This window comes from Mobula hypostoma, chromosome 4 (genome assembly GCF_963921235.1).
Source record: "Mobula hypostoma chromosome 4, sMobHyp1.1, whole genome shotgun sequence".
Lineage (NCBI taxonomy): Eukaryota > Metazoa > Chordata > Chondrichthyes > Myliobatiformes > Myliobatidae > Mobula > Mobula hypostoma.
The window spans coordinates 126,700,958-126,713,523 of record NC_086100.1 but is presented as its reverse complement, the minus strand read 5'-3'; the positions used below and the strand labels follow the sequence as shown (position 1 = coordinate 126,713,523).

Sequence of the window (12,566 nt, the reverse complement as noted above, 5' to 3'; positions counted from 1 at the left end):
GCCCATCGAGCCTGCTCTGCTATTTTATCATGAGCTCATCCATTCTCCCATTTAGTCCCACTCTCCCGCCTTCTCACCATAACCTTTGATGCCCTGGCTACTCAGATACCTATCAATCTCTGCCTTAAATACACCCAATGACTTGGCCTCCACTGCCGCCCGTGGCAACAAATTCCATAGATTCACCACCCTCTGACTAAAAAAATGTCTTCGCATTTCTGTTCTGAATGGGCACCCTTCAATCCTTAAGTCATGCCCTCTCGTATTAGACTCCCCCATCATGGGAAACAACTTTGCCACATCCACTCTGTCCATGCCTTTCAACATTCGAAATGTTTCTATGAGGTCTCCCCTCATTTTTCTAAACTCCAAGGAATACAGTCCAAGAGCGGACAAATGTTCCTCATATGTTAACCCTCTCATTCCCGGAATCATTCTAGTGAATCTTCTCTGTACCCTCTCCAACGTCAGCACATCCTTTCTTAAATAAGGAGACCAAAACTGCCCACAGTACTCCAAGTGAGATCTCACCAGTGCCTTATAGAGCCTCAACATCACATCCCTGCTCCTATACTCTATTCCTCTAGAAATGAATGCCAACATTGCATTCGCCTTCTTCACTACCGACTCAACCTGGAGGTTAACCTTAAGGGTATCCTGTACGAGGACTCCCAAGTCCCATTGCATCTCCGAACTTTGAATTCTTTCCCCATTTAAATAATAGTCTGCCCATTTATTATTTCTGCCAAAGTGCACAACCATACACTTTCCAACATTGTACTTCATTTGCCACTTCTCTGCCCATTCTTCCAATCTATCCAAGTCTCTCTGCAGACTCTCCATTTCCTCAGCACTACCAGCCCCTCCACCTATCTTTGTATCGTCAGCAAACTTAGCCACAAAGCCATCTATTCCATAATCCAAATCGTTGATGTACAATGTAAAAAGAAGCGGCTCCAACACGGACCCCTGTGGAACACCACTGGTAACCGGCAGCCAACCAGAATAGGATCTCTTTATTCCCACTCTCTGTTTCCTGCCAATCAGCCAACACTCTATCCACGTATGTAACTTTCCCGTAATTCCATGGGCTCTTATCTTGTTAAGTAGCCTCATGTGTGGCACCTTGTCAAAGCCCTTCTGAAAAGCCAAATATACAATATCCACTGCATCTCCCTTGTCTAGCCTACTGGTAATTTCCTCAAAAATTGTAATAGGTTTGTCAGGCAGGATTTTCCTTTAAAGAATCCATGCTGAGTTCTGCCTATCTTGTCATATGCCTCCAGGCCTCAGTAACCTCATCCTTGACAATCGACTCCAACAACTTCCCAACCAACGATGTCAAGCTAACAGGTCTATAATTTCCTTTTTGCTTCATTGCCCCCTTCTTAAATAGCGGAGTGACATTTGCAATCTTCCAGTCCTCCGGAACCATGCCAGAATCTATCGACTTTTGAAAGATCATCGCTAATGCCTCCGCAATCTCCACAGCTACTTCCTTCAGAACACGAGGGTGCATTCCATCTGGTCCGAGAGATTTACCTACCTTTAGACTATTCAGCTTCCTGAGTACTTTCTCTGTCGTAATTGTGACTGTGCACTCTTCTCTTCCCTGCCACCCTTGAGTGCCCGGTATACTGCTGATGTCTTCCTCAGTGAAGACTGATGCAAAATACTCCTTCATTTCCTCTGCCATCTCCTTATCTCCTATTACAATTTCTCCAGCATCATATTCTATCGGTCCTATATCTACTCTCACCTGTCTTTTACTCTTTATATACTTGAAAAAGCTTTTGGTATCCTCTTTGATATTATTTGCTAGCTTCCTTTCATAGTTAATCTTTTCCCTCTTAATGACCTTCTTGGTTTCCTTTTGTAAGGTTTTAAAAACTTCCCAATCCTCTGTCTTCCCACTAATTTTTGCTTCCTTGTATGCCCTCTCCTTTGCTTTAACTTTGGCTTTGACTTCTCTTGTCAACCACGGTTGCATCCTTTTTCCATTCAAACCAAAAATTTCTTCTTTTTTGGAATATACCTGTCTTGCACCTTCTTCACTTCTCGCATAAACTCCAGCCACTGCTGCTCTGCTGTCTTTCCTGCCAGTGTCCCTTTCCAGTCAACTTTGGCCAGTTCCTCTCTCATGCCACTGTAATTTCCTTTACTCCACTGAAATACCGACACATCAGATTTCGGCTTCTCTTTTTCAAATTTCACAGTGAACTCCATCATGTTATGATCACTATCTCCTAAGGGTTCCTTCACCTCAATCTCTCTAATCACCTCCAGTTCATTACACAATACCCAATACAGTACAGCCAATCCCCTAGTGGGCTCAACAACAAGCTGTTCTAAAAAGCCGTCTCGCAGACATTCTACAAATTCTCTCTCTTGAGATGCAGTGCCGACCTGATTTTCTCAATCCACTCGCATGTTAAAATCCCCCACAATTATCATAACACTGCCCTTCTGACAAGCCTTTTCTGTTTCCTGTTGTAATTTGTAGTCCACATCCCTGCAGCTGTTTAGAGGCCTATAAATAACTGCCATCAGGGTCCTTTTACCCCTGCAATTTCTTAGCTCAACCCATAAAGATTCTGCACCTTCTGATCCTATATCACCTCTTTCTAATGATTTAATATCATTTCTTGCCAATAAAGCCACACCTCCCCCTCTGCCTACCTTCCTATCCTTCCGATACACCGTGTATCCTTGGACGTTCAGCTCCCAGAGACATGCATCCTTTAGCCAGGTCTCTGTGATGGCCACAATATCATACCTGCCAATCTGTAGCTGTACGACAAGATCATCCACCTTATTCCTTATGCTGCGTGCATTTAAGTATAACACCTTAAGACCAGTATTTGGTACTTTTCGTTTTGATTTCACTGCAACTTTATTGCACTGCAACTCACCCCAATGGCTACAAATTTGCCCCATCACCTGCCTGTCTTTCCTGACATCTTTACTGCTCACTATATTAGATTTATTTCTGTTTTCCCCTTCCTCCGCTCTATCATTCCGGTTCCTATCCCCCTGCCAAATTAGTTTAAACCCTCCCTAACAGCTCTATTAAACTTTCCCGCCAGGAAATTGGTCCCCTTCAGGTTCAGGTGTAACTTGTCCTTTTTGAACAGGTCATACTTCCCCCAGAAGAGATCCCAATTATCCAAGAATCTGAAGCCCTGCCCCCTGCACCAGTCTCTCAGCCAGGCATTCATCTGCCTGATCCTACTATTCTTGCCCTCGCTAGCACATGGCACAGGTAGCAATCCCAAGATTACTACCCTGGAGGTCCTGCTTCTCAGCTTCCTTCCTAACTCTTGGAAATCTATCTTCAGGACCTCCTCCTTTGTCCTATCTATGTCATTGGTACCAACATGTACCAAGACAACTGGCTGCTCACCCTCCCCCTTCATAATATGCAGGACCCGATCCAAGACATCCCGTACCCTAGCACCTGGGAGGCAACACACCATGCGGGTATCTCTATCAGGCTCACAGAATCTCCTGTCTGTTCCCCTGACTATGGAATCCCCTACGACTACCGCATTTCTCTTCTCCCTCCTTCTCTTCTGCACAACAGCGCCAGGCTCAGTGCCAGAGACCCGGTCACCGTGGGCGTCCCCCGTCAGGTCATCCCCCTCAACAGCATCCAGAACAAGATATTTGTTGCTGAGGGGGACAGCCACAGGGGTGCTCTCCACTATCCGGACATTTTCCTTCCCTCTCCTGACAGTCACCTAGTTTTCTGACCCCTGTAGCCTAGGGATGACTACCTCCCTGTAGCTCCTGTCTATCACCTCTTCCCTTTCCCTGATAAGCAGTAGGTCATCAAGCTGCAGCTCCAGATCCCTAACACGGTCTCTGAGGAGCTGCATCTCGGTGCACCTGGCACAGATGTGGCCATCAGGGAGGCTGGAGATCTCCCAGGATTCCCACATCTGACACCCTGAACAAAGCACTAACCCTGCAGGCATGCAATCTAATTCTACAGGAATGAAACAGGAAAAATAAGTCCACTCACCCACTTACCTCGCTAAACAGACGAACTTTTTAAACCATTAGCTAGTACCGTTAGCTGTGAAAGCCCTGCTGTTCCTGTCTGTCCGGGCCGATTCGCGAAAGGGGGGGGGAGAAAAAATGAGTTGGTGCTTCGCTCTCGCCTCTTCCCGTTTACCGCTGAAGCCCGTTAAAGCCAAAGCCCTACACTCTGCTGCCACTCACTCTGCTGCCCACTCCAACAGCTGCCCGCCGTATAGGGTGGTCTTTTTTAAACTCTCCGCGCTGTCCTGTTGACGTCACGCGCCTGCACAGTCTCGTCCTTCTTGCACTCGAAGAAGTTTTTTAAAAAACTGCCTTCCTTCAGAATTCAGCTCCCACGACACTCTGTAGTTCCAATCCAAAAGACAGCCGTTGGTAGCAACCTGCCTTTTTAAACTCTCCGCACATAATATATCCATTGTGTATACAAATAGCTACATTGATACGAATGTCAGAACACCTTGTCTGCTGTCTCTCATGTTAATATAATTGAGAATTTTACTATTTCTACTGAATTGAGTATGAGCATCCTTTTGCTGAAGTGCATCTAGCTACTGGAAGGTTCTAAAAGCTTAATTTATTTTTAACTCAGACTTTTATACTCAGGTGCTTTTTTATACGTTTATTTTTATTACGTGTTTATACATTGCATTGGAGATATTGCTTTATTTGTTTGTCAGGCTGAAAGTAACGGGTGTTCAGGCATTTACACAATGCTTATGATCACAGAGATAGTTTTCTACATGTATTTTAAAATGGGAGAGGCTATATTTGTATTGTGAGAAATATGCAACTGTGAGGCAATAGTAACAGATCTTTCAGCAGTGCAATACTTCCTGTTTTATCTAGGTTAAATAAAGTCATTCTTCATGCTTTTCTACTGCTATGACAAGTTTTATTTTCCTCTACAGTGGAAACAAGCTAACTTTTTCTGTGATCTCTGCAGGTTGGAGACTTGGACCTGCAGTGGTGTGAGGCACTTTATGATTTCAAAGCAGAAGCTGCTGATGATCTACCATTTAAACGTGGTGATCAAATTCTCATCTTAGAGCAGATAGACTCTGAATGGTGCAAGGGGAAACTTAATGGTATCGAGGGAATTTTCCCATCTGCGTTTGTTCGAATTTCCACAGGTATTATTGCAAATAAAGCCAGGAATTTACAATAATCACACCATAGAAATAGTCTTTTAGTGATGGGGTCATTAATGATGGACGCACATTGTTGTTTATATTATTTTATTAAAAGTAGTATATTTAATCTGTTGTTTTATTAAAAGTACTACTCTGCAGTAGACCTGTGAATGGCAGGTCGCTATTCTTAATGAGGAGAAGCTTGGAGTTGGAAACAGAAGTTGCAGGATTTGTGTATTGACAGTCATAGTCATAGTCATACTTTATTGATCCCGGGGGAAATTGGTTAAATTGATGTAGATTTCTCCAATTCTGCGGTTAAACTTCTTACCCAGTGATTAAGATTGGTTGGTATTTTCAGGCTGCATTGTATTCTGTATACACTGATGCCCAAATTTTGATTGCAACAGGCAAACACTAGGGATGATGGAACTTTTTTTGTCAGCTTTAACTGTCCAGCTGAAACTTAACTCCAGATGCAGCATTAATGATTACTGGGCAGATTGTGGCTGTTACAAGTAAATTATATCAAGGAAATGATGAGCAACTGAGATTGAGAGAGAGAAAACCTACAATTTATCTGAAAGTCATAGGCTAAAATCCAACCTGCACTTTTAATATTTTTGCATAAATCTTTTGTCAGGAACAACCAGCCCTGTGAAACAACAATCCTCTGAGAATAAAAGAGGAATGGCCAAGGCGTTGTATAACTTTGTAGGGGAGAATGAAGATGAGCTTAACTTTAAGGTATGTAATACCATCAGATCAATAATGTAGTTGATTATCGAAACCATAAGGAATCGAAGCCAGAGTAGGTTCTTTGAACCTTCAGACCTGCTTCATGATTTCATAAGATCATGCCTCAACTCCACTTCCCAGCCAACTATCCCTTCATCCCCTTGTTCTAAACCATTTCAGTCTTGAATACACTGAACAAATGAGCTACCATTGCCCTCTGGTTGAAAACTCCAAAGATCTGCAACACCTATTTTAAAACATAAGCAAAATATGTGAATTATATTATGTGAGTAGTTGAGCCCAGCTACAAGAGCCTTGCAGTCATACAAAATGGTAGTAGATCCATTGGCCAGCCAGTGAGTCCATGTCAACTAAGGTTCCCTTCTAAGCTAGTTTTGCCCACGTTAGCGCACATCCCTCTAAATTTACTATGTCTGCTTCCTGTCCAAGTGCCTTTTAAATGTTGTTAATCTATCTGACTCAACGGCTTCCTCTGGTAGCTTGTTCCATATACTGACCATCATCTGGGTCAAAAAGTTGACCATCAGGTTCCTATTAAATTTTTACCTCCTCAAGTTAAACTTATACCCTCTTCTTGATTCCCCAAGTCTGGGGAAAATACTATATGGGTTCACCCTATTTATGGCCCTCAGGATTTTAAACACCTCTGTAAAATCATCCCTCATTCTTCTCAGCTCCAATGAATAAAGTCCCAACATCTCTATATAACTCAGGTCCTCAAGTCCTGGTAACAACTTCGTAAATCTTTTCTGCACTCTTTCAAGATCACCCTGCCATAGGAAGTCAGTGGCATCTTTCCTATATCAGGATGACCAAAACGAATTACAATATTATAAACACACACACACATGATGCTGGAGGAACTCAGCAGGTCAAGCTGCGTCTATGGAAATTAATAGATAGTCGACATTTCTTGGCTGGAAATGTTTAATGTTTATTCTTTTCCATGGATGGTGCCTGAGCTGCTGAGCTCATCCAGCATTGCGTGTATGTTGCTTTGGATTTCCAACATCTGCAGACTTCCTTGTGTTTACAATATTATAAATGCCACCTTACTAACGTCTTGTACAATTGCAAAATAACATCCCAACTTCTATACTCAGTGCCTTGACTGATGAAGGCCAGCATGCCAAATGCTGCCTTCCCCATCCTGTCTACCTGTGATGTCACTCTCAAGTTTTTGTACTTCTAGATCACTGTTCTACAACACATCTTTGGGCCCTAATATTCACTGTTAAAGAATACCTGATTTGTCCTCCCAATAATGTAACACCTCCCAGTTGTCTCAATTACACTAGCTGATCAAGATCCTACTCTAGTTCTTGATAACTATCTTCCCTGTCTTCAACACTGCCTATTTTAATGTTGTTTGTAAACTTCCTGACTTGTTTTGTACATTCTCACCCAAATCATTAATATAGATGACAAATAGCAATGGGACTAGAGTCAAAGAACACTACGGCACAGAAATAGGCCTTTCGGCCCATCCAATCTGTGCTGAACCATTAACCTGCCAAGCCCATTGACCTACACCCGGACCATAGTCTTCCATACCCCTACCATCCATGTACCTATCCAAATTTCTTTTAGATATTGAAATTGAACCTGCATTTACCACTTGCACTGGCAGCTCATTCCACACTCTCGCCACCCTCTGAGTGAAGAAGCTCCCCCTCATGTTCTCCTTAAACATTTTTCCTTACACCTGTAACCCACGATCTGGAATTGTAGTTTCACTGAACCTCAGTGGAAAAAGCCTGCTTGCATTTACCCCTCATCATTTTGTGTACCTCTTTCAAATCTCCCCTCAGTCTTCTGCACTCCAGGAAATAAAATCTTAACCTATTCAACCTTTCCCTATAATTCAAGTCCTCAAGTCCCGGCAACATCCTTGTAAATTTTCTTTGCAATCTTTTCAATCTTATTTACATCTTTCCTGTAGGTAGGTGCAAAACTGGACACAATACTCCAAATTAGGCCTCACCGACATCTTTTACAATTTCAACATAACATCCCATCTCCTGTACTCAGTATGTTGATTTATGAAAGCTAATGTGCCAAAAACTTTCTTTACAACCTTATCTATCTGTGATGCCACTTTCAAGGAACTAAGGATCTGTATTTCCAGATCCTTCTGTTCTACTGTATTCCTCAGTGCTTTACCACTCACCGTCTAAGATCTGCCCTGGTTGACCCTCCAAAATGCAACACCTCACACTTGTCTGCATTAAATTCCATCTGCCATTTTTCAGCCCATTTTTCCAGCTGGTCCAGATCCTGCTGCAAGCTTTGATACGCTTGTTGACTACACCCCCAATCTTAGTGTCAATGGCAAATTTGCTGATCCAGTTAACCACGTTATCATCCAGATTGTCAGTATCGATGACGAACAACAATGGACCCAGCACTGATCCCTGTGGCACTCCACTAGTCACAGACCTCCAGTCAAAGGAAAAAGAATTTCATAGATGCATGGCACTCTGAATAACAATAATCCTCCTCTCTGTCCCACATAGACAGTTCCTTATTCTAAAATTGCCTCCAAGAGGAAACATTTGTTCAGCATTTACCCTCTAAAATCCCCTCAGTTTTGTTTTGTATGTTTCATTAGGATCACCTCCCAGTTTTCTTAAGTCAACCTGTTCAACTATTCTTCAAAAGACAGCCCCTTTACAACATTTCTTTTGCCTTCCTAATTAATTGCTATGTCTATATACCTTGATCCCCCCATACAGTGGCGTTCTGTAATTTCTCTTCCTGTTTTCCATTCTTGCTAACAAAGTGAGCAGTTTATTTCTGGACATTATATTCCACCTACCAGATTTTGCCCGCTCTCTTAGCTTTCCAGAATCATTTTGCAAACTCCTCCTGTCCTCCTCAAATCTTGCTTTCTTATCTCTTCTGCTATCGTAAGCAAACTTAACTATGGTACACTGAGTACTTGCATCTATTTCATGTAATTCATTATTTTAGTTGAGGGCTAGCACTGAACCCCACTAGTTACAACCAGCCGCACAGAAAATGACAATTTTGTACGAATATTGTTTTCTATTACTTAGGCAATCCTTTTCACATCCTATTGTGTAACCCCTCCCATATACACAATGCCACAAGATTTTTGCCTCATGCTTTTTTAAGTGGCATCTTATCAAAAGCTTTCAGAAAATCTAAATACATAATAACTGGCTATCCTTTATCCATCTTGCTTTAATACATTTGTCATGATATTTCCCTTTCATAAGACCCCTTTCATTTGTTTCATAGATATTTGACTAATGACTAAATCATGTCCATCTTCATAACCCTATTACCCTCTGCTACTACTTGGTTCCGTTTTGTTTCCCCAGCTTCAATGTCCCTGCACTGTCAATTTGCCTGTACTCCTTCAGTCCCTGCTGTCATCCACAAAAGCTACAAGTACCTGTTGGACGAGATAGGGACTCAGGGACATGTACAACCTGACAGCCTGTACGAACCTCAGTGATGGTCAGACCCTCCTTTCTCTGCCACCGACAGAATCCACAGAACCTGACTTGCAGGGTGTGACTGGCTCCTGCAACATGTCTGGACAACTTTCTCCCTCTGGATGTCAGATTCCAGCTCTGGGCCAAAATTCATCAAGCTGCAGAGATTGACTGCGCAGTGATCTAAACCAGTACCCACATTCTGCACCACCTACCCTGCTGTGTCTGTTATAGGAATTATTAAAGTAGCAAATACTTTTTTCAAACTATTTTTTAGAATCTTTATGATTTTGTCAAGTTAACAATCTGGTTTTACAGTATCAATTTAGTTTAATTTTTTTACTGAACTCTAAGTTAGAATGAACTTCTAAGGTGAAGGGGAAAAAAGAACTACAATATTTACTGCTTTTCTGTGGTATAAACTTTATATTTTTTTTCTCCATTTTTCAAGCTTTTGCAATGGATGCCATTGCTGGAGGAGCTTATTAATTCAGCTCTGACTTGTTTTTTTAAAATATCTACACAGCAGTTCATTCTTCCTTTGCACCTAATTCTGATGCTTTGCCAAGTCCTGACCTCTGTACTCTTTTCCGAATGCACTTATGATCTTAGTTGAAAACCATACGCTCTTTTTCTCACCGGGAATTTACAGCGAGCCCAGCCAAATTGTGTACTTTTATCCTTCAGTAATATGTCATTTGAAACTTGTCACAAGCTCACATAAGTAAATGAAGTTTTTTTGTGCCATTGGCAAAATTAACTTCAAGCACAAGTTCCAAGTTGAAAGCATACAAATGCATTCATTATATATTATAGACATGGTAGGAAGGCAGAGAGTTTTTAATTGCTTTGCCTCACTTCGAGTTGAAATCTTCATCATCAGCCTTCTGCAATTAGGATCGTAACTGATGGGGTTTTTTTCAGAACATGTATTGGAAAGGTACAAAGTGCAAGCTTAATGTAATGGAGGTTGGTGAGAAGAAGTATGAGAACAGTTCAATTTGATGTCGAGATGTACCTAGGATATGCTGGGACACATCAGTCATGTAACCTGGGGTCATCAGGTAATTGGATCTTTCAACATCACACGTCCTCACCCAGGTTTGATAGCCCCTGGCTGGTGTCCCAGCAGCACTGGTCCACAGGTCACATCCTCCTTGATCAGTAGTCACCTGGGGGCTCGCTCAGCAGCCTCTGTGACTGTCCTGATTTCTGTACAGCCCATGTCATGCCAAGGAGACAGTAGGTTCTGCAAAGCGAGCAGCCAGTAAAACCTGTACAACCCACCTCACTTTGTGCCTCTGGCACCACTGTATATCACAGAGAAGAAAACAAATACAGCAATGGGTGTTGTAAATAACAAACACTGCAAAATGTGTTAGCTTAGTAAGACAGCACAACAGAAATTTTTGAAAAATAAAGCTGAAATTTAAGATATTATTAAAATTAAGGGTAATAAACTGTTGTTTTACTTTCCTCCTGACACTTCACTACCAGATTCTTTGCTGGAAAAATTGAGGATAAGCTCTTGATATTTAATGAAATCACACTCTAATGAAATTAAGGAATTAATTTTCTTACTGAAAGCAATATTCATTGGGTGCAACATTATTGCTGTAGTTACAGAATCTAGTTGCATGTTGAATAATATCAATGTTTTTACAACTTTTACCTTGTATTCCAAATCTTTAGTACTTGATTCTAAATTACAACCTGTACTATAATTTTCACTTCACTCATTTTTGTATTTTGATTGACGCCATTGATACCCTCTGATAAAACTCCCTTTGAATGCATCCTTTCTGCAGATAAAACAAAAATAAGTAAATAAAAATATTGTCCAAAAATACTCATTCTTTAGGTAGGACTGACTGTGCAATGTGGCTGTGCATTCTAGAGCATAATTAACTTGTTGGAACATCCCAGTCAAAAAATATTAACAGAAATCTGAATGGATTTTTCTCCCAAAGGTTGGTGATACAATAATCCTGCTGGAATCCATAGATGCTGACTGGCTGAAAGGGGAACTACAGGGAAAAGAGGGAATATTTCCCAGGAGTTTTGTTCAGGTTCTAAAGGATCCATTGTGAAATTCTCTTGCTGAGACTGAAGAATGAATGTGTGGAACAGCACTGAACTCTGTCAATCATTTATTTGTACCAAAGGAAACACAAAGCACATTGGAGTCTGGGACATGAAAGGTTGAAACAAATTTAATTGCTGTTGTTGAAATGATTAACTAAATGTTCATTTACTTGTGAACCAAGATGCACTGCAGTCACTTGGAAGCAGTGTATGGATGGTGGCCAGGGTTTGTACTCTCAACACTATACTCCAGATAATTATACTCCATGCTTTTTATACATTGGTATAAAATGAGTTTGGATTGAAGAACACAATCATGATATAATTATACTGAATCCAACATAGTATGCAGGTACTAACAGTGAGTGGGCTGGTTTTCCCATTGTTGCTGCCATCTTTAACTTGCATACACTTTTTATTGTAATGTCTATAAAAATGCATCGTTGCATGTTATTTCATATTCTTCTGAATTGTAATTTTTAAAGTTAACATGGTTTATATATATATATAAAAAAATAAAATCGGTCTTCAAGATTTGCCTGCAGTATTATTTAGCAATAACTGGGCATTGGCAGTAACAAATTATTTTGGTGTGGATTCTTCACCACTGGTAATTCTAGGTAGCATTTGCTTTGTAATAAACTTTTTAATAAATAATATTTATTTCAATACTTCCAAGATTTTTTTCAGAAAAGATTTTGGAGTGTGACTGTTCAGTACTGTTGGTAAATTTTCATCTGTGAACTTGCGTAAATTGCACCATAACTCTCTCACACTAAACCTGTATTGTAACACATATATTGCAAAACTAATTTTAATAGCATGGTGAAAATTGATTTCAACAATAGTGCCATCTTGTGGTCGTGATCCTTGTATTTCTTTCACAGAAATACTGTATACGTATCAGATGTACATCAGTGTTTTGGTATGGAAAGCTCATAGATTGCTGTGATATGTAGAATATATTAGAAATAGAAGCCATGAGCTCAAAAGGAAGCATACTTCAAAAGGCCATTGGTAGAACACATCTTAAGTCAAAATTGTTGGAACTTGGGATTATTTAATAAATAGATGAGTAACAAGC

General features: G+C 40.9%; 1 protein-coding gene across 4 annotated transcripts in view; it reads left to right on the top strand.

The window, feature by feature from the left end:
* The window catches only part of sh3d19 (SH3 domain containing 19), a 145,272-nt gene extending 132,994 nt beyond the window's left edge, over positions 1-12,278 (top strand). For all 4 annotated transcript variants that reach the window (XM_063046464.1, XM_063046463.1, XM_063046462.1 and 1 more), the window contains 3 exons: positions 4,988-5,174; positions 5,818-5,921; positions 11,368-12,278. In XM_063046464.1, the coding sequence (XP_062902534.1) occupies positions 4,988-5,174; positions 5,818-5,921; positions 11,368-11,487 (411 nt within the window). In that variant the 3' untranslated portion in view covers positions 11,488-12,278. The remainder of the gene's footprint in view (positions 1-4,987; positions 5,175-5,817; positions 5,922-11,367) is intronic.
* Positions 12,279-12,566: the final 288 nt, after the last annotated feature.